Source organism: Sphaeramia orbicularis, chromosome 8 (assembly GCF_902148855.1).
Source record: "Sphaeramia orbicularis chromosome 8, fSphaOr1.1, whole genome shotgun sequence".
In the NCBI taxonomy this organism is placed as follows: domain Eukaryota; kingdom Metazoa; phylum Chordata; class Actinopteri; order Kurtiformes; family Apogonidae; genus Sphaeramia; species Sphaeramia orbicularis.
Window position 1 is genome coordinate 27,183,182 of NC_043964.1, and position 17,071 is coordinate 27,200,252.

The 17,071-nt window shown below is 41.7% G+C and overlaps 2 protein-coding genes across 2 annotated transcripts; one reads left to right on the forward strand and one right to left on the reverse strand.

Annotated features, from left to right (window-relative positions):
- The first annotated feature begins 3,792 nt into the window (after positions 1-3,792).
- On the forward strand, positions 3,793-5,915 carry LOC115423950 (proton channel OTOP2-like). The gene is made up of 6 exons (XM_030140991.1): positions 3,793-4,174; positions 4,254-4,390; positions 4,486-4,544; positions 4,624-4,748; positions 4,855-5,645; positions 5,745-5,915. The coding sequence occupies exons 1-6, from the start codon at positions 3,835-3,837 to the stop codon at positions 5,913-5,915; spliced, it is 1,623 nt and encodes a 540-aa protein (XP_029996851.1). The 5' UTR covers positions 3,793-3,834.
- Positions 5,916-6,438: 523 nt separating this feature from the next.
- Positions 6,439-16,733, reverse strand: hid1a (HID1 domain containing a). The gene is made up of 19 exons (XM_030140990.1): positions 16,576-16,733; positions 15,743-15,892; positions 14,795-14,965; positions 13,502-13,618; positions 11,189-11,295; positions 10,992-11,108; positions 10,706-10,913; positions 10,544-10,600; positions 10,312-10,452; positions 10,133-10,223; positions 9,841-9,992; positions 9,660-9,738; positions 9,332-9,496; positions 9,004-9,231; positions 7,874-8,025; positions 7,711-7,797; positions 7,525-7,616; positions 7,253-7,411; positions 6,439-7,170 (listed from the first exon to the last, which is right to left on the reverse strand). The coding sequence occupies exons 1-19, from the start codon at positions 16,639-16,641 to the stop codon at positions 7,107-7,109; spliced, it is 2,403 nt and encodes an 800-aa protein (XP_029996850.1). The 5' UTR covers positions 16,642-16,733; the 3' UTR covers positions 6,439-7,106.
- Between the last annotated feature and the right edge of the window lie 338 nt (positions 16,734-17,071).

Here is a 17,071-nt window from a genome sequence, read left to right on the forward strand (position 1 = left end):
GGTGGGATGCTGTTGCTGTATAAAATACACACTTACTTCAATATATGTCTGACTCTCCTTGACCAGCTATAGTGTGTGTAGGCGAGAGTAAAGTAAAATTCCTGATCCAAGTATTTTCATCATTCTAGGTTGTGGCCTGTAGCAACAAAAAGAAGTGCTGGAATATTTGTTGAGCAGCAATAAATAGAGAGACACAGAATACATGTAGCAAATACAAGAAATACATGCAATACACATACAGTAACACTCTGCCCATTATTTTGTATGAGCTTGATTGTTGTGCACATACAACGATCAGCGATCAGCCATAGCATGTCCACAGACAGGTGAAGCAGTGATAGTATCTTTCTATGGTGGCACCTTTTAGTAGGTGGGCTATAAGAGGCACAAAGTGAATTTTAGCCCTCAGAGTTGATGAGGGAAAGGTAAGGGGACTTTGACAAGGATAATACTGTGATGGAGAAATAACTGAACCAGAGCATTAGGCGTTCACAACTGGAGTTTATGTAACTGGAGTTTTGCTTTAGAACTATATTACATCAAAAAAAAAAGCAGAGGTAAATAGTAAATATTAACCCTTATATGTTGTAAACATCTGTATCTTTACATGAACTGTTGGCTATATCTATCTTATTTTTAAAAACCGAATAATACAGTAGGTTCACCAGTCTCATGAATAAAAAAACAATAATAAAAAAATATAAATAAAAAAAGATATTAAAAAATAAACATGAAAGAAGAGTTTATTAAAGATTGCATCACATAAGCACCTAACCTAACGTATTTATAGTTTGAACGAACATGTACATGTCATGTTGTACAAATAAAGTGATAGATAAATTATTAATAAAACATGATTTTTTTAATATCTCTTAGTCTTTTAAAGACTTTTTCACTGGGTTTATTTCCCTGTTTGGGACGAATAATGTACTGCATGTATTTTTGACGCTACACTCTGATTGGCTGGTGTTCTGTGACGCTGCTCTCTCATTGGCTGACGTTCTGTGATGCTGCGCTCTGATTGGCTGGCGTTCTGTGACGCTGCCCTCTCATTGGCTGGCGTTCTGTGACGCTGCTCTCTCATTGGTTGACGTTCTGTGACGCTGCGCTCTGATTGGCTGGTGTTCTGTGACGCTAGTCTCTCATTGGCTGGCGTTCTGTGATGCTGCGCTCTGATTGGCTGGCGTTCTGTGACGCTGCGCTCTGATTGGCTGGCGTTCTGTGACACTCCGCTCTCATTGGCTGGCGTTCTGTGATGCTGCACTCTGATTGGCTGGCGTTCTGTGACGCTGTGCTCTGATTGGCTGGCGTTCTGTGACACTCCGCTCTGATTGGCTGGCGATCTGTGACGCTGCACTCTGATTGGCTGGCGTTCTGTGACACTGCGCTCTGATTGGTTGATGTTCTGTGACGCTCTGCTCTGATTGGCTGGCGATTTGTGACGCTGCACTCTGATTGGCTAGCGTTCTGTGACGCTGCGCTCTCATTGGCTGGCATTCTGTGACGCTGCGCTCTGATTGGCTGGCGTTCTGTGACGCTGCGCTCTGATTGGCTGGCGTTCTGTAATGCTGCTCTCTCATTGGCTGACGTTCTGTGACGTTGCGCTCTGATTGGCTGGTGTTCTGTGACGCTGCGTTCTCATTGGCTGGCGCTCTGTGACGCTGCGCTCTCATTGGCTGACTTTCTGTACCGCCCCGCTCTGACTGGCTGGCGATCTGTCACGCTGCGCTCTGATTGGCTGGCGTTCTGTGACGCTGCGCTCTCATTGGCTGACGTTCTGTGACGCTGCGCTCTCATATGCTGACGTTCTGTGACGCTCCGCTCTGATTGGCTGGCGTTCTATGATGTTGCACTCTGATTGGCTGGCGTTCTGTGACGCTGCGCTCTCATTGGTTGGCATTCTGTGACGCTGCACTCTGATTGGCTGGCGTTCTGTGACACTGCGCTCTGATTGGCTGGCATTCTGTAACGCCCCGCTCTGACTGGCTGGCGATCTGTCACGCTGCGCTCTGATTGGCTGACGTTCTGTGACGCTGCGCTCTCATTGGCTGACGTTCTGTGATGCTGCGCTCTCATATGCTGACGTTCTGTGACGCTCCGCTCTGATTGGCTGGCGTTCTGTGACGTTGCACTCTGATTGGCTGGCGTTCTGTGACTCTGCGCTCTGACTGGCTGGCGTTCTGTGACGTTGCTCTTTCATTGGCTGGCGTTCTGTGATGCTGTGCTCTGATTGGCTGGCGTTCTGTGACGCTGTGCTCTCATTGGCTGGCGTTCTGTGACGTTGCACTCTGATTGGCTGGCGTTCTATGACGCTGCGTTCTCATTGGCTGACTTTCTGTGACGCTCTGCTCTGATTGGCTGGCGATCTGTCACGCTGCGCGCTGATTGGCTGACGTTCTGTGACACTGCGCTCTGATTGGCTGACGTTCTGTGACACTGCGCTCTCATTGGCTGACATTCTGTGACGCTCCGCTCTGATTGGCTGGCGTTCTGTGACGCTGCCCTCTGATTGGCTGGCGTTCTGTGACGCTGCGCTCTCATTGGCTGACGTTCTGTGATGCTGTGCTCTGATTGGTTGATGTTCTGTGGTGCTGCACTCTCATTGGCTGGTGTTCTTTGACGCTCCACTCTTATTGGCTGACGTTCTGTGACACTGCACTCTGATTGGCTGGTGTTCTGTGACGCTCCACTCTCATTGGCTGACGTTCTGTGACACTGCACTCTGATTGGCTGCTCAAAACAAATAAATGAAAGAATGAAAAAAATGCCTTGTTCTGGGTAATTTGCAATTACCCATGTTCCTTTGACTGTATTGAAAGAAGCCTCACATTATCGCAACTTTCAGCAAAAATTTTTGGAAAAGCTGCCGCAAAATCAGGCATTTTAGGCCGCAGCAATCAAAAAAAAAAAAAAAAAAAAAAATCCGGCGAAATCCTGGCGGGACTGGAATTACAATTTACACCTCAGTGTCGAATAACTTTAGCTACCCACGAAGAAGAAGAAGAAGAATCATTTTTATTCGCTTTCTATTCGTGATTTATGTAGGAACGGTAATAATCTTCAACTACAAACATATATTTACTTGTGGTGAAAGTATGTAAGTGATGAAAAACGACATTATTAATCACCTGAAAGTAACTACACCTGTTTCTGTGCGTCACATTGCGTGATGCGCGTGCATTTCCTGCGTGGTTCACTGACGGGGACACAGACCAGCTCCAGTTCACGGCGGTGTTTAGATGAAGTTTTCCTCTTAAACATGTCAGTGAGGTTATAAAAAAGAGCTCGGAATATGAAAAATAGAACTCGACATATGCCACGGACCTGCAATAAACTCTTCTCCAGGTAAAAAATCGGGGAAAAAAAGTGATTCATTTCTAGCTAAAAGGATTTTACATTTACGTTTATTGCTACTGTTAAGGCTGTTTTTTTTGTTTGTTTGTTTGTTTGTTTGTTTGTTTGTTTTTTTAAATCTAACTCTACTTCGAGGATGATTAGGGTGAAACAACAGTGACCCCAGTTAAGAAAGAACTGTATGCAGCCTGTGAAGTGTATATTTTTTTTATGTACTACTCTTTTATATTTTTTCTGCTGCTGCTGCTGTCTTGGCTAGGACATTCTTGAAAAAGAGATTTTTAATCTCAATGAGTTTTTTTTCCTGGTTAAATGAAAGTTATAATAACAATAATTTTTTTACCACCTTCTCAAAAGCAACATATTACCCAAGTAGGCACACAACTATATGGTTTAATGTGTCCTTTCAATAGCAAAATGCCAAATGATAAAAGGGAGGCTGCTGAGGCCCATCCATCAAATATTGAAACAGCAGTAGAGATGGACAACATGCAGTCTTCTTTGAGTCCCACTACCAATGTGGAAAACACTGGAGACGACTGTGTCAGACTCAAAGAGGTAGTGAGGGAGAGGGCCCAACGTGGGACTGGACAGCTACTTTCTGGCATAATCTGCATCAACATCCTGTTCCTGGGCTGTGCTATAGTCAGTGGAAGTGCCTTTAAGAGTGTGACCATCACTGCTGTGCAGCGACAAATCTTCCTCATCATCCTCCTCCTCCTCACAATGTTATGGATGCTGTTTTACATAGTCTGCACCTACAGAACGGATCAGTCTCCGCAGTCCAAAGATAGCCATGCAGCTCCTGTGTGGCTCAGAGGTGAGACCTGTCTATCTAGAACATATCTAGTGCATCTGTTTAGATGTTTGTATTACTTATATGCATGTTTTCATTGCAGCTGGACTAGTGTTGTTCGGGCTGCTCAGTTTACTCATGGACGTCTTTAAGATTTGCACCAGTGTGGGCTACCTTCACTGTGACTCTGCTGTTAAAGTTGCCTTTCCAGTTGTGCAAGCTGTATTTTTGTTTGTCCAGGTGATTATTTTTGTCTTAAAATACCCTTAAATGCTCTAATATGTTTTACTTGTTTGCATTTTGTACCAACTGTGAAAAAAAATGATCTCTTATAGACATACTTCTTCATCGGTCATGCAAAGGACTGTGTACAGCTTCAAACAACAATTTCTCGGTAACTGTCTTTTTCCTCATTATCTTAAACTACTTATTCACAGTATTTGTACTTTAATCCAACTTGTGAACTTTGTCAGTTGTGGCCTTGCAGTAACACTTTCAACTAATCTGATGGTGTGGATCGCAGCAGTGACTGAGGAATCAATTCATCATACTGAGGTTCCTGAAATAAATATTAGTGTCTCATACAGGAAGTACATAGGTATTAAACGTCATTTGTTTTAATGTGTAACCTGTCAAAATGTTGGTATAATAAGCATTCAGAACAAAATAACTTAATTCTGTCCTTCTTTTCACCTTCATTTCAGCCAGCCAGAGCTCTCACAAGGAATGTAAATGCAATCTGTCAGCTTGTGAGACTTTCAAAGAGGCCTATTGCTTCCTGTACCCCTTTAACATAGAATACAGCCTCTTTGCTTCTGCTATGGCATACGTCATGTGGAAAAATGTTGGTCGACGTGCTAAGACCCACAGCCACCACAGTGCTAAATTTCATGTAAAAGATGTGTGTTTGGGACCTCTGATGGGAACAGGGCTTGTGCTTGCAGGGCTTGTAACATTTATACTTTATGAAGTGGACATAGAAAAGGACATTAAGAGGAGAAACACAGCTCTGTTCGTTCACTTTGTAATGAATATAGTGATAGTGAGCCTGATGTCTGCGTTCAGTGTGGTTGGGTGTGTTATTTATAGGCTAGACCGCAAGAAAGCTGTGTCTGAAAACAACCCCTCAAAAAGGCTGGATGTAGGACTGCTGTTGGGATCCTCACTGGGTCAGTTCTTCATCAGCTACTTCACTATTGTGGCTGTAGTGGCAACTGGAGCTAGAGGCGTGCTCAATGGCTTAAACCTAGCCTGGGGTGTGCTGATGGTGCTCCAGATCAGCTTGCAGAACTACTTCATCATTCAGGGTTTGGATCAGGAGCAACATGAAGCAATGCCGCTAACAAACGCTGATACCCCCCAGGAACATGCAGAGATAAATGTTGTTGAAGTTGGCAGCTGCACCAACTATTCCCCAAAATCAAATCTGCACAAACACTGGAAAAGAAGAGTGCTGAAAGAAATCTGTGCCTTTTTGTTGCTAGCTAATATAATCGTAAGTTTTGTTTATCTTACCTTCATGCAGCAATGGACTCTATCTCCTCTATCTTACAGCTTATAAGACTAATGTTTTCTTTTTTTTTCTGCTTAACAGCTCTGGATCATGCCTGCTTTTGGTGCTCGTCCACAGTTTGAGCAAAACACTGAGATAAAATTCTACAAATTTACCATGTGGGCCAGTATTGTGAATATTGGACTTCCTTTTGCCATTTTTTACCGAATGCACGCAGTTGTGAGTCTCTTTGAAGTGTACCTAATCTCTTAATGATTTGATATTTAGTTTTAATTACCCTGATTTAATAATAAATAAATTGTAATGAAATAAATATTAAATTACACATTTGCCCATCATTTTTGTGCTACACTGCAAATCCTGCTCACCTGACATTATAATAAATGAAATACTAGCTTAAGGCACCTCATGATAAAGTAATAAAATGGACTTAAGTGAACTAGTTAATGCTGAACAAGGTGTTCCATCCTAATCCCATTTATGCTGTTTGTTTTACAAAGCTTTCTTGACAGTTGCATTTCCAACATTTTTTTAATTCTAGCAAGGAAGGGCTCAAATCTGTACCATATTTGTTGCTGACTTGGTGCCATCTAGTGGTCACAGTGTAATATTGACATTATTAATAATAATATTAATATTGTAACATTGACTCTGCATGGCACACTAGCATGATGCATGCAAAGTGAACAAAGCAAAAAAAAATAAAAAAATCAGTTCATAAATCCTCACTTAAGACCCATTGACTAAGTGCACATTGAGTAATGCCAACACAGAATTCACAGATGCATATCAATATATATATTTAGAATAATTTAAGGAAAATACAGTTTTCAACATCAAGCATATTAAGCATGGCCAACTACATCAAACCTCCAACTTGCTTATACACAACAAAACATACAATTTGTCTTAATGTTAAAATCCTGTAAGTTATACTATCACAAACTACTACAATAAGTGCAAAATCACTTTGAAGCAGGTCAAGTACAACAAATGAACAACATGAAACACCAACACTGTGCCCTCCAAGATATGTTACAAGCTCTCTGTTGGAAAAGCACCATGTCCATATCTTTGAAAAACAAGTCTGGCTGATATATTTGAACAGTGTTTCCCCTTCATCTTCTGTTCTGTCAAGTAAGGTGCATAACTCTTCTGCTAATGCTTCAGTCATGTCAGTGCTATGGATGACATTCTGTGGTCTGAGAAAATGTACAAATACAGTTTCTTTATAAACAATATTGACATTTTAACGTTTCCCCTCTCTTGATCTGAGTTGTATCTACCTCTCTTAACCCAATCAGGGCATCAGGGACAAGCATTATGATAATGATTATGAGGCAAGTTCAACACAGTGTTTTTTTTTTGCAGTAACCAGAAGATACTGAAGGAAGAGGAATCCTGAAGGTGAACAGTCCCCTTTTCCCTTTTGTGTCAAGAAGTTTACATCCTCTGAATCTCAAAAAGGCGTACATCAGTGTCATACCAGATAGGAGGGTCCACGTTGCTAGAAAAACAATAAGATGAGAATTTTAGTCGATGTGTAAAAGTAACTGTCAAGATTATTTTTATTAGCTTTTAGAACTCACCGTAAATAAACTACCCCCCACATGTAGGTGCGAAACCACATGGCAGTGCCTGCATTGGCCTGGTATTTTCTGATGAGGATAGGGTGAGGAACTGGCAGCAGGCCTACCAGTGTACCATGTTGGAGAAACTTCAGGATTTCTGATTCATCAGTCAAACCTCTGAAATGAAACACATGAGCACACTTGTAAAAGGTTTTTTGTACAAATCAAAGGGATTTCAGGTGATCTATTTTTGTACTTGGTGATAAAAGGAGAGAGATTTGTTCACATACTTGTCAATACAGATCTTCTCCACCTGGGGAACCAGAACTTGTAACAGCCGCATAATAGTCTGCAGGGGTAGCTTACATTTCCAGGACATAACCTGAAAGACAAAATGTACAACCAGATCACTTACTCAGAAATTACCCAACATTCAACACCAAAGGGGTGGCTCAGAGGTGAGAGAGGTCACTGACCCAATCTGGTGTGGGAGCCCAGAAAGACGTAGAAGATGCACTTGATAAACGTCTTCTCTCCATTTCCGCTTCAGTGTAGAAAACATCCTGATGAAGTGAAGAGACAGAGTTATGAGCAGGCTTCAAGTACGTTTTATTAACGAATGTGTGCAGTCACACTCACTTCATTGTCTCTGCCAGAGTTTGATTCGGTGTCACTGGTTCCAGCAACTGCACTTTGGTCTGGGGGGACTGTATGTGGAGAGTCCGTCTTTGGAACTGACACCATGGTGCCATCCTCTGATACCTGAGATTTCTCTGTCAGTTTATCAATGCCTGCAAGATACAATGAATTAGCAAAACTAAAATTTCTATGTAGTTTTTAGCTTACTGGCTGATAGGCTCGTAAGCTATCCTCATCATGCAGCGTCCAGCGTCGTCTGTCGTCATCTGTCGTCATCTGTCGTCCATTACAAAAATTTCAATCGTCTTCTTCTCCTAAACTACAATTCCGATTGACTTCAAAATTGGCATACAGCTTCTTTATGATGATGTCAACAAAACTTAGTGAAATTATTTGGGTCTGGACCTGATTCTGGATTTGGTGCGACTTTGAAAAATTTCCCCATTATAAGAGATAGGAAGTGGATGGATGCAATAACTGTAAAACTCTAACTCTAACTGTAACTCTGTAAAAATATGAATGATATCAAGTTGAAATTTCTACAGTCCAGCCCTAATGGGGACATGACCAAAACATAATGACCACATGCAGATCAGGATCTTCCTCTGGATCCAGGAACTTACGGAAAATTTAACATGGGCTCTTATGGGGAAAAAATTTCAATCGTCGTCTTCTCCGAAACTACACTTCTGATTGACTTCAAACTTGGTATACAGCTTCTGTATGATGATGTCAATACAACGTATTGAAATGATTTCGATCCAGATCTGATTCTGGATTTGGTGTGACTTTGAAAAATTTTCCCATTATAACAGATAGGAAGTGGATTGATCCAATAAATCAGTAAGTATCAATGATATCAAGTTGGAATTTGAATTTTTTACAGATCTGATTGGAATATGACCAAAACATGAGCTATTTCTGTAATATAATAAATACACATAACTGGGTGATAATAAATTGCATCTGGATACATTTCCCAAAACTTTCAATTTGGCCGGTAAGCTACAGGGCCATTGGTCCTATTTTTTTCCATGTAGGCATTTGAACAGTTTTTTCAGTCAGTAGGTTCCGTATCTTAAAATTAAGTTCTCCAGAATGACTCTATTAAATTAGAGCACAGTTGGTACCTGGCATAGCCACCAGACTGGCCTTCAGTGTACCAGGCTCGGCTGGAACAGCAGGATGTGAGCCCTCCATGGATACAGTTTCCTGGGAGCTGGTTCGGGAGATGACGTCCGGTGATTTCTTCTTCCTCTGCAAAGCCTTTTGTATGGAGGAGGGGTCAGAGGGCAGGTTGGCCAGCTGGTGGAACACGTTACGTTTACGGATGATGGCATAAACCAGGTTGCAGTTTCCTGTAAACAATAAAAAATGGGTCATTCTGAGAGCTGCAAGCACATTTATTAAGATAAAAAAAAAAGCTGTATCAAATGTGTCAAAGCTTAATCCTCTCACCATCAAACTGGTATTGGATAATATTATTGAAAGCCTCAAGTAGGAAGAACACAAGGTGATGATTCTGGGCTGCAGAGAACAAAAACCAGCTGGTGGAGAAGGCCTCCAGCAGGTGGAGCAGTTTGTTGGCTGCCACCATTGATAGACTCTTCAGATAGGGAGACACTGAAATGGAAGCAGAAATGTTAAAAAGATAAATGTGTAATTGAGTACAGAATTACTTTACTGAAATAGAAAGTGACATTTATTTCTTATGAGATGTTTAAACTTCCAAAAATCCGAAATATGAGGCGTTTAGCTGTCAACAGATGGCGTCAAAGCTGCTCACCATTAACAACAATGGTGAGTAAGCAGTCAAAGAGAGGCTGGAGACGCTGGTGGCCTGTGGTGATAATCTTGTGGAAGACCTACAAAACAAACACGACAACAGCTGTGAGCATGGAATGTTTTTACCATTAAGTAGTAATCAAGAGCATTATTTCAGCGACATAGCCGAGCAGGCATCTCACCACTATAAGCAGGTCAGCGTGAGTCCCTGTAAACACAGGGATATCCATAGGCACATGGATGGAGTAGGGCTTATTCAAGCGAACGCCAAAGTTTCGCTCCCCACTCAAAAGCAGCAAAATGAAAACGCCGATGTGCATGAGTCCAACACGGGCTGCAGCAAGGACACAATACATCAGATGACCAACAAAACTGAAGCCTGATTTTACATGTAAACAACTACTATCAATGCACATGTGAGGTTCAGGCTTGTTGGATACAGGAAAACTAACCAACACAATGAATGATACTCACACTGATCAGCTCTGGCATCGTTTAAGTAGTAGAGTATAGGAACCAGAATATCCAACACATCACTACTCTTCAGCACAAAAAACAGGAACTTCTGTCATGGGAACACAAATGTGGATTTCACTAAGCAAAAGCAACACTTTCTCAGAGTATCTTTTTTTTATCAATGTATATTTTCTAACCTTATTGAAGTCACAAAGCTTCCAGAAAAGCACCAGCAGCTCTTGGTGGAACTGGATCTTCTTAGTTGAGTTGGGAAGGTAAGTTTGAGCCAAAGGATTGGTCAGTAGACGAGCTAAACCCTTCAACACAAAGTCAAAATCCTACCAATGGAAAAACAAAAAAAACACGGTTGGTTTCAAGTGATCTAAACAGGGATGGTTGTGTATTTCATAGAGCTGGTAACAGATGTACCTCCTCTCTGTGAATCCTTGACAAATAATTAACAAAAAGATTTTCCGGACCTGTGGACTGCACAAAGACAGGAGACTTGAATACAAAATTACATCAAAATACACTGTAAATGGACACGCCTCCAGCTGACTGGTTTCTTTTGATTCTTCTTGGGGGGGTTACCTCGTGTTCCTCTATGCTGGATGGAGAAGCAGGACGCTGGGGAACCCCTCCATCGTGCTCCAGGGTGACGATGAGGATCTGCACCGCCTGCTCCACCAGCTGCTCCCGGTAGTCGGAGAAAAGCAGGTGATTGTATGGAATGCCGTAACCCACCGGATCATAGGCACACACCACATTCAGCAGAGAGGTGAACAGAGGTAGAGCATGTCTGCAAAAAAAGCACAGTTTTAACTGATGGACAGCTGCGTGGATGATCATCACATATGGAATACATTTGTTCCTTTACCTGTTTTCTGTGGAGCAGAAGAAAGTCACCCAGGGGTTCTGGATGGTGTGGTCTGATGAAGGAGGCAGGTACATGGCCTCAGAGAAGCAGGTGAGTAACAATCTCAGCAACTCTGTCCTGAAGAGGGTGAGGAAAAAATGTGTTAGTCACAATGAGAAAGAAAAAAATACATGTAGTAAAGCAGCAGCCTGACTCACCTATTCAGGTCATGGATGTAGTTGAGAGGGGGGGACTGCGCAAAGCCCACCCCTGCCTCCCAGATGTATTCACAACTGTCTATAGACTGCATGCTCTCCACTGAGTCCTGGAAAAACCAGAGCGATTCATTACTGTGCCTTATTCTGTTATCAAAACCAAAATGAGCCTTCCTTTGCATATGTATTACTGACATTAAATATCTATCAACACAAATCAGCCAAACACAGTCAGATTCATAAGTATTTGGACAGTGACACAAACTTGGTCATGTTTCCTGTACATACCACTGCAGCAGATCTGAAATGACAGAATCAGGATGTGTCATGTCGGCTCCCAGACAGTGTCTGGATTTTGTCTGTCTTGTCTGTCTTTTATGTTGTCTGTCATTTCCTGTTTTATTTTGTTAAGTTTCCCTCATGTGTCTTGTCTGGTGTCTTTACTTCCCCTCCTTGATTGTTTCACCTGCTCCTGATTGCCTGACTCCACCCTGATGTGTTCCACCTGTGTCTAATTGTCTTCCCGCCCTCTTGTGTATTTAAACCCTGTGTCTTCCCCTGTTTGTTTGCTATACTCGTTGTGCTTACTCACCAGCGTTTTTGGATCCTGTCAGTCTGTCTGCCTGTTGTGACCTGTTTTTTTGTCTCTGACCACTGATTCTGCCTGTTCCTCATCTGCCTGCTCGTCTGGTTCTGACCTGGTTCGTTCATCCAACTTCCAATTCTGCCTTTCCCCTGATTGCCTCAACCTCCAACGTTTTACCTGTGTGTTTTGACCCTCGCCTGGACTTTAAACGTGAATAAGCCTTCTCCTCATGTTCCGTTGCCACCTGACTTGCTCTCCTGTGTATGACCTGGCCTGTTTTTTGACTCTCCTCTGTTTTGCCCTAGTCAGGTTGCTGTCGGGATTTCTCCTGCTCGGCTGTGCTGACTGCCCGCTGTCCCCGCTCACAGCCTGGATGTCGAGTCCTGTATCACATGCCTTCACAGACGTGTTAATAATTCTGAGCTGTGTTTTTCCTCCTGTGATTGTGTTTAATAAACACACTCAATTCTTATTCTGCGTACTGGTCTTGCATTTGGGTTCAGGCTTTGTACTCAGTCTGTTACAGGATGTGATTGGAGTGTGGAATTTTTGCTTTAACTCATGAGGTTTAACCATTTAGGAATTTTGTAGTCCCTCCATTTTAGAGTCTCAAAAGTAAGTGGACAAACTAAGACAATTATAAATAAAAGCATTCTTTCTCATACTTGGATGAAAATCTTAGTTGTTCACATACTTTTGAGAGTCTGAAAATTACCTCCTTCAAGGGTTCCAGCCTTGACATGGCAAGGAGGCTCATACATTCCTATGATCCGGTGAGTGTTACTGCCTGGAACTTAGCTCCTTGTAGGTCACACCTTTGGCAGGCCGGTCACCTGGGGGGGTTCCAGCACGTCACTAAGATGGCAGCCCCATCATCCGACTAGCGTGCTTAGGACCAGCAACCCACTCAGGACAAACTCACCTTGTTACAAAACCGATCAGAAGATGACTATAATTCTTAAATTGTTAACAAAATCTTTGTTAAAACCCTTGAATTAAAGTTCAAAGTCCACAGTTTGCTTCATTTCAAATCCACTGTGGCGGTACACAGAAGCAAAATTATAACATTGGAATCGCTATCAATTACAGAACTGGCTGTAAGTGCATTCTATGAGCCCTTTCTGAGATCTGTAGGTACATTTTAACAATGCAAGCTCTTGCTAAGGAACACCATGTAAACTCATGTTGACCTTTACCCGAGCCAAGTGTTTTACACATCACCTTACTTATCACTGTGCCACTGGAAAGTCAACGTTCTTCCTGCTTTAGCCCTAACAATAAATAGAATTTGTTTTATGGAACAAATGACTAGTGTTTTGCTAGTTCAGTCTCATTTTCCTTTTCCTTGATAATAGATATCTCAAGACCTTTTTCCATGATGTGATGATACAGTGACAGTGAAGTGTTGAGACAATTCATTGTGATCTGCGAAGGTGCTGTTTTCTGACATGCAGCATTCCTTTCATGGTCATGAGAAACAAGGAATTCTTCCTGGTGAGGCTGACACTACACTACTACGCTCTTATTTTACCCTCTGTCATCAGAGTAACTAGTGTAACAGGTTAGTTGAGTAAACAAGGAAGAAGGGAACTTTGCAAAGGCAATTAACCTTTGTTAAACTTCAAACTTCATTAGCTAATATGTGTTTCTATGTACTGTGATATAAATTTAAAAAGGCCTGATGACACTGAACTGCACAGTGATAGCCTAATAGGACTCTGGGTACTCACTGGACCCCTCTTGTGGCTGTGTACTGTAAAGTCGGGGCAGAAGAGGAGGTCAGCGATAGCCAAGAGCAGCGACTCAGCCAGTGGTCGAGCCCCGTCATCATCATCCAGCTCGTCTGCCTGGAAAACATAGACACAGAGTCGGTTTAGGACTAGACCCAGATTATGAAACGTTGTTCTCTAGTCGCTCAAAAAATGTTAAATGGTGAAACTGTGGAGTACCATCCTAAAACTGTCTTTACTGCATTGTATCTCCTGCTCTGTAGGGGAAAGGACAATATATCTCCTTAATAACCACACCAACCCACTTTTTCTCCAGTCAGTAGACTTAAAATTATTAGATCTGGTGGATTACAAAACAGCACAACTCATGTTTAGGGCATCAACAAAATGTCTTCCAGGTAATATTAAAAAAATATTCAAAGACAGAGATTCTCAACATAAATTCAATCTCAGAGGTATTAATAAATTGTGCCAACCAAAGGTAAGAACTACTTTAAAATCAATATGCATCTCAGTAAGGGGAGTAGTACTGTGGAATGGTTTAGCAGATGAATTAAAAGAGTGTGCAAACATTTTTCAGTTTAATAGAATGTTTAAAAAACAAATAATGAAGCAGTACTTGGAGGAGATGCAGTGACATTGAGGCTCTAAACAGTGTGGGTTCCACTAGGGGGAGTGGGTATGGGGTCAGAGTGTGTCCGGGCCTGTTTATGTTTATGTTCCTGTCTTGTGAGGATGTGATATTGTAATGTTCTGTGTTGATCTATAATGTCATGTATTGTTCTGTTTTGTTCTGTATTGGTCTGTATTGTTCTGTTTTATTCTGTACTGTTCTGTATTGTTCTGTTTTGTTCTATAATGTTCTGTATTGTTTTGTTTTGGTGTAGTGAAATGTTGTGATGGGTTGTGTGTGGTGTGAGGGGTTGGAGTTTTAAAAGCAATACTTCTTCTATCCCCTTTTCAAACCATGTGTTGTCCAGTCGTCATCTGTTACGTGTATAAATGTGGTAGGAGGTTTGAAATAAACATGTGAAATGAAATGAAATTAAATGACAGGATGAAGAAACCAATTGAACTGATGAACAAAGCAAAACAAGTCACATTTCTTTAGTGGGTTCAATAGAATACACCACTGAAGTCAGGATCAGCAGATAAAAGAAAGATGATGAGAACAGTACATTTTTGTATCTGGTTTAGTAAATATTTTAATAACTAACATCTTTTTCTGTGTCTAATAATAAATAATTAAAGCCCATTTCTTGATGCTTTTTATAAATCCCTGTTCTGACTCACCCCAGCTCGTCCAGCACCTGGCACCGTCGACCAGAAGAACCCCCTCCAGTCCTGGTCTTCGAAGATATATGGAAGGATACGAGTCAGGATACGTGTGCAGTTCAGAACCACCTGCTTCTCCCTCTCTGTGGTGCAGCCAGATTCAGCTCCCTGCACCAGCTTCTCCACAGCCTAAGGAATCAATGTTGCATGTAAATGAGTGCGGCATGGAAAATGTCACCAGGTAATCTATACAGCCAAACATTATGTTTAGCTCAGTGATTTAATTAAAAAGATGGCTATAGCATGTTTGTTCCTGGTGATGAATCCAGTTGCGTCAATCAGACTTGTGCTTGTTTTCTGTTTGGCTTGCCCTGAATAGATTAACCAGTACAGACAGTAGATCTTATTAAATGCTCTCCCATTCAGTGCCATTAACTGGATTTTAAAGATTCTGTTACTGTAAAACAAAATTACAACATATCACAAATTGCATGATAATGAGATACCTTCACTGAAAGTAGTTCACTGTTGTTTTGGGTACTTTTAGATGTAACTTGTCCACAATTAATCAGTATGCAACAGCATACTGTCTAAAATAGGTAACAAAACCCTTTGAATCAGCACAGCTTCAAGGGCCCTCATCCCCTCCTTTTTTATTTAATGAAGCTGTGAGTACCCAGTCTGTTTTCTTTCTGATAGCCGGCTTCGAACGGAAGCAGGGAACTGGAGACGGGAAACCGAGAGAAAGGAAGGGGAGTTGACTCACTTGTTCCCTCATCTGAGTGTATGGGCCAGTGCCATGCTGACAGATGCCAGTCCACGGCTCTAACAGAAAATCCTAGATTGTTACATAACAAAATAATTCCAGGATGCAGCCTAAATTCACCCACATCCTAATGTCCCTCAATGTCACTGCAAATCACAAATCAACAATACATCAATGCAGGAATTACATATCATGAGTACCTTGTAGCAGAGGGTTGCTAGATTTGAGGGGGACTCCTCTCGAACAGCTCTTATCTCTGCAGCTGGCACCAGTGCAAAAACATCCTGGACTGTGGTGGTGGTGTCTGCCCAGAACTGGTCCCAGAAGGCATCATCTGTAGCTTCAACAGGCTGTGCAAAATACGTAGATACACAAACAGTTAATGTCTGAGAATGACTGAAAATACGGAGATGTGGAGGAGGGGAATGGTCAAACTGATCTGTCAGTGCTTTAAAATAGGCTATCATATTCTCTTTACTATAAAAACTGATGTAATGTTTTGCTTTTATATAGCTCATCCTTGGTTTCCCATATGGCGACCTGCAATGTAAACAAACCTCTATTGTTGCAACAGTGAGGAAGCATTTTCTGGCTGTTATCTCAGCCCAGTCCACCTGCCGCATCTGCAAACGTTGTTATATTCAACCCTACGTCATCAGCTTTGATTTCGCTACGCCATCATTTATGTCTCTGTCAAAATTACAAATGATCAGCTTGGATGAATATTCCAATGCTTAGCGGAAAACATTACATTGAGATTATTGGATGGATGGCAATTCTGCTATATTGTGTGCATGCAATCAGCTGTGTTTACATAAAAAAATATAATCAAGTCTAAGTGCAAAATATTTGATCTGAATGGATGTGTATGAAATGTGAGGCTGTGTTTTTCTTTTGCTACATAATAAACGTGATCGAAGCGTCATCTCCCCTATGATGCTCTGCGCTCCTCGGCTGCCTCTCTCTCCTCTCTCTTTCTCTCTCTATAGATATACATGTAATGATTTGTTCGTTTATATGGAGGCGCATATACCTGTGTTTTGGTTGTCAGTTGAATCACTGCTTTCCTGAAGTTGAGTTTTGAGTCGGAGCTGCCCATTGCGGTTATTTTTCCCTTTATACTTGCGACACCGCTCCAGCTAAGAATCCCTGATAATCTCACCTCCGTCCTTCGCTTGAGTCATTGGCGGAGGCGTCTTTTAACACTATTGGTTGGCTGCACAGACTACGCTGCAGGGTGTAACTTCCGGGTTAAGAACCATTTAGTCAGATTTGCTGTTTTGCGTCCAGCAGTGTCTCTAATACAATACAACAATTTGTGTATAATTTATTCTATTGTATAATTATCCGTATGTTGCATTGCGCTGCTACAGTATGTATAACCATAAGGCTGCATATGATAGTGTTAAGTCTAAATATCGCAGACCGACACGAATATTGAGTATTTTTTATTTTTTATTTGTAAAGAGACTGGTATTTTCAACCCAATACTCTCTGTAATAAACATGATGGGACTGTACCACCCTGTG

Coding starts and splice junctions, on each gene's coding strand:
- LOC115423950 (XM_030140991.1), top strand. CDS start 3,835: ATGGACAACATGCAGTCTTCTTTGAGTCCCACTACCAATGTGGAAAAC. Junction 4,391..4,485: donor CTGTATTTTTGTTTGTCCAG/GTGATTATTTTT, acceptor GATCTCTTATAG/ACATACTTCTTCATCGGTCA. Junction 4,545..4,623: donor CTTCAAACAACAATTTCTCG/GTAACTGTCTTT, acceptor GAACTTTGTCAG/TTGTGGCCTTGCAGTAACAC.
- hid1a (XM_030140990.1), bottom strand. CDS start 16,641: ATGGGCAGCTCCGACTCAAAACTCAACTTCAGGAAAGCAGTGATTCAA. Junction 15,893..16,575: donor AACTGACAACCAAAACACAG/GTATATGCGCCT, acceptor TATTTTGCACAG/CCTGTTGAAGCTACAGATGA. Junction 13,619..14,794: donor CAGGTGCTGGACGAGCTGGG/GTGAGTCAGAAC, acceptor TATGTTTTCCAG/GCAGACGAGCTGGATGATGA.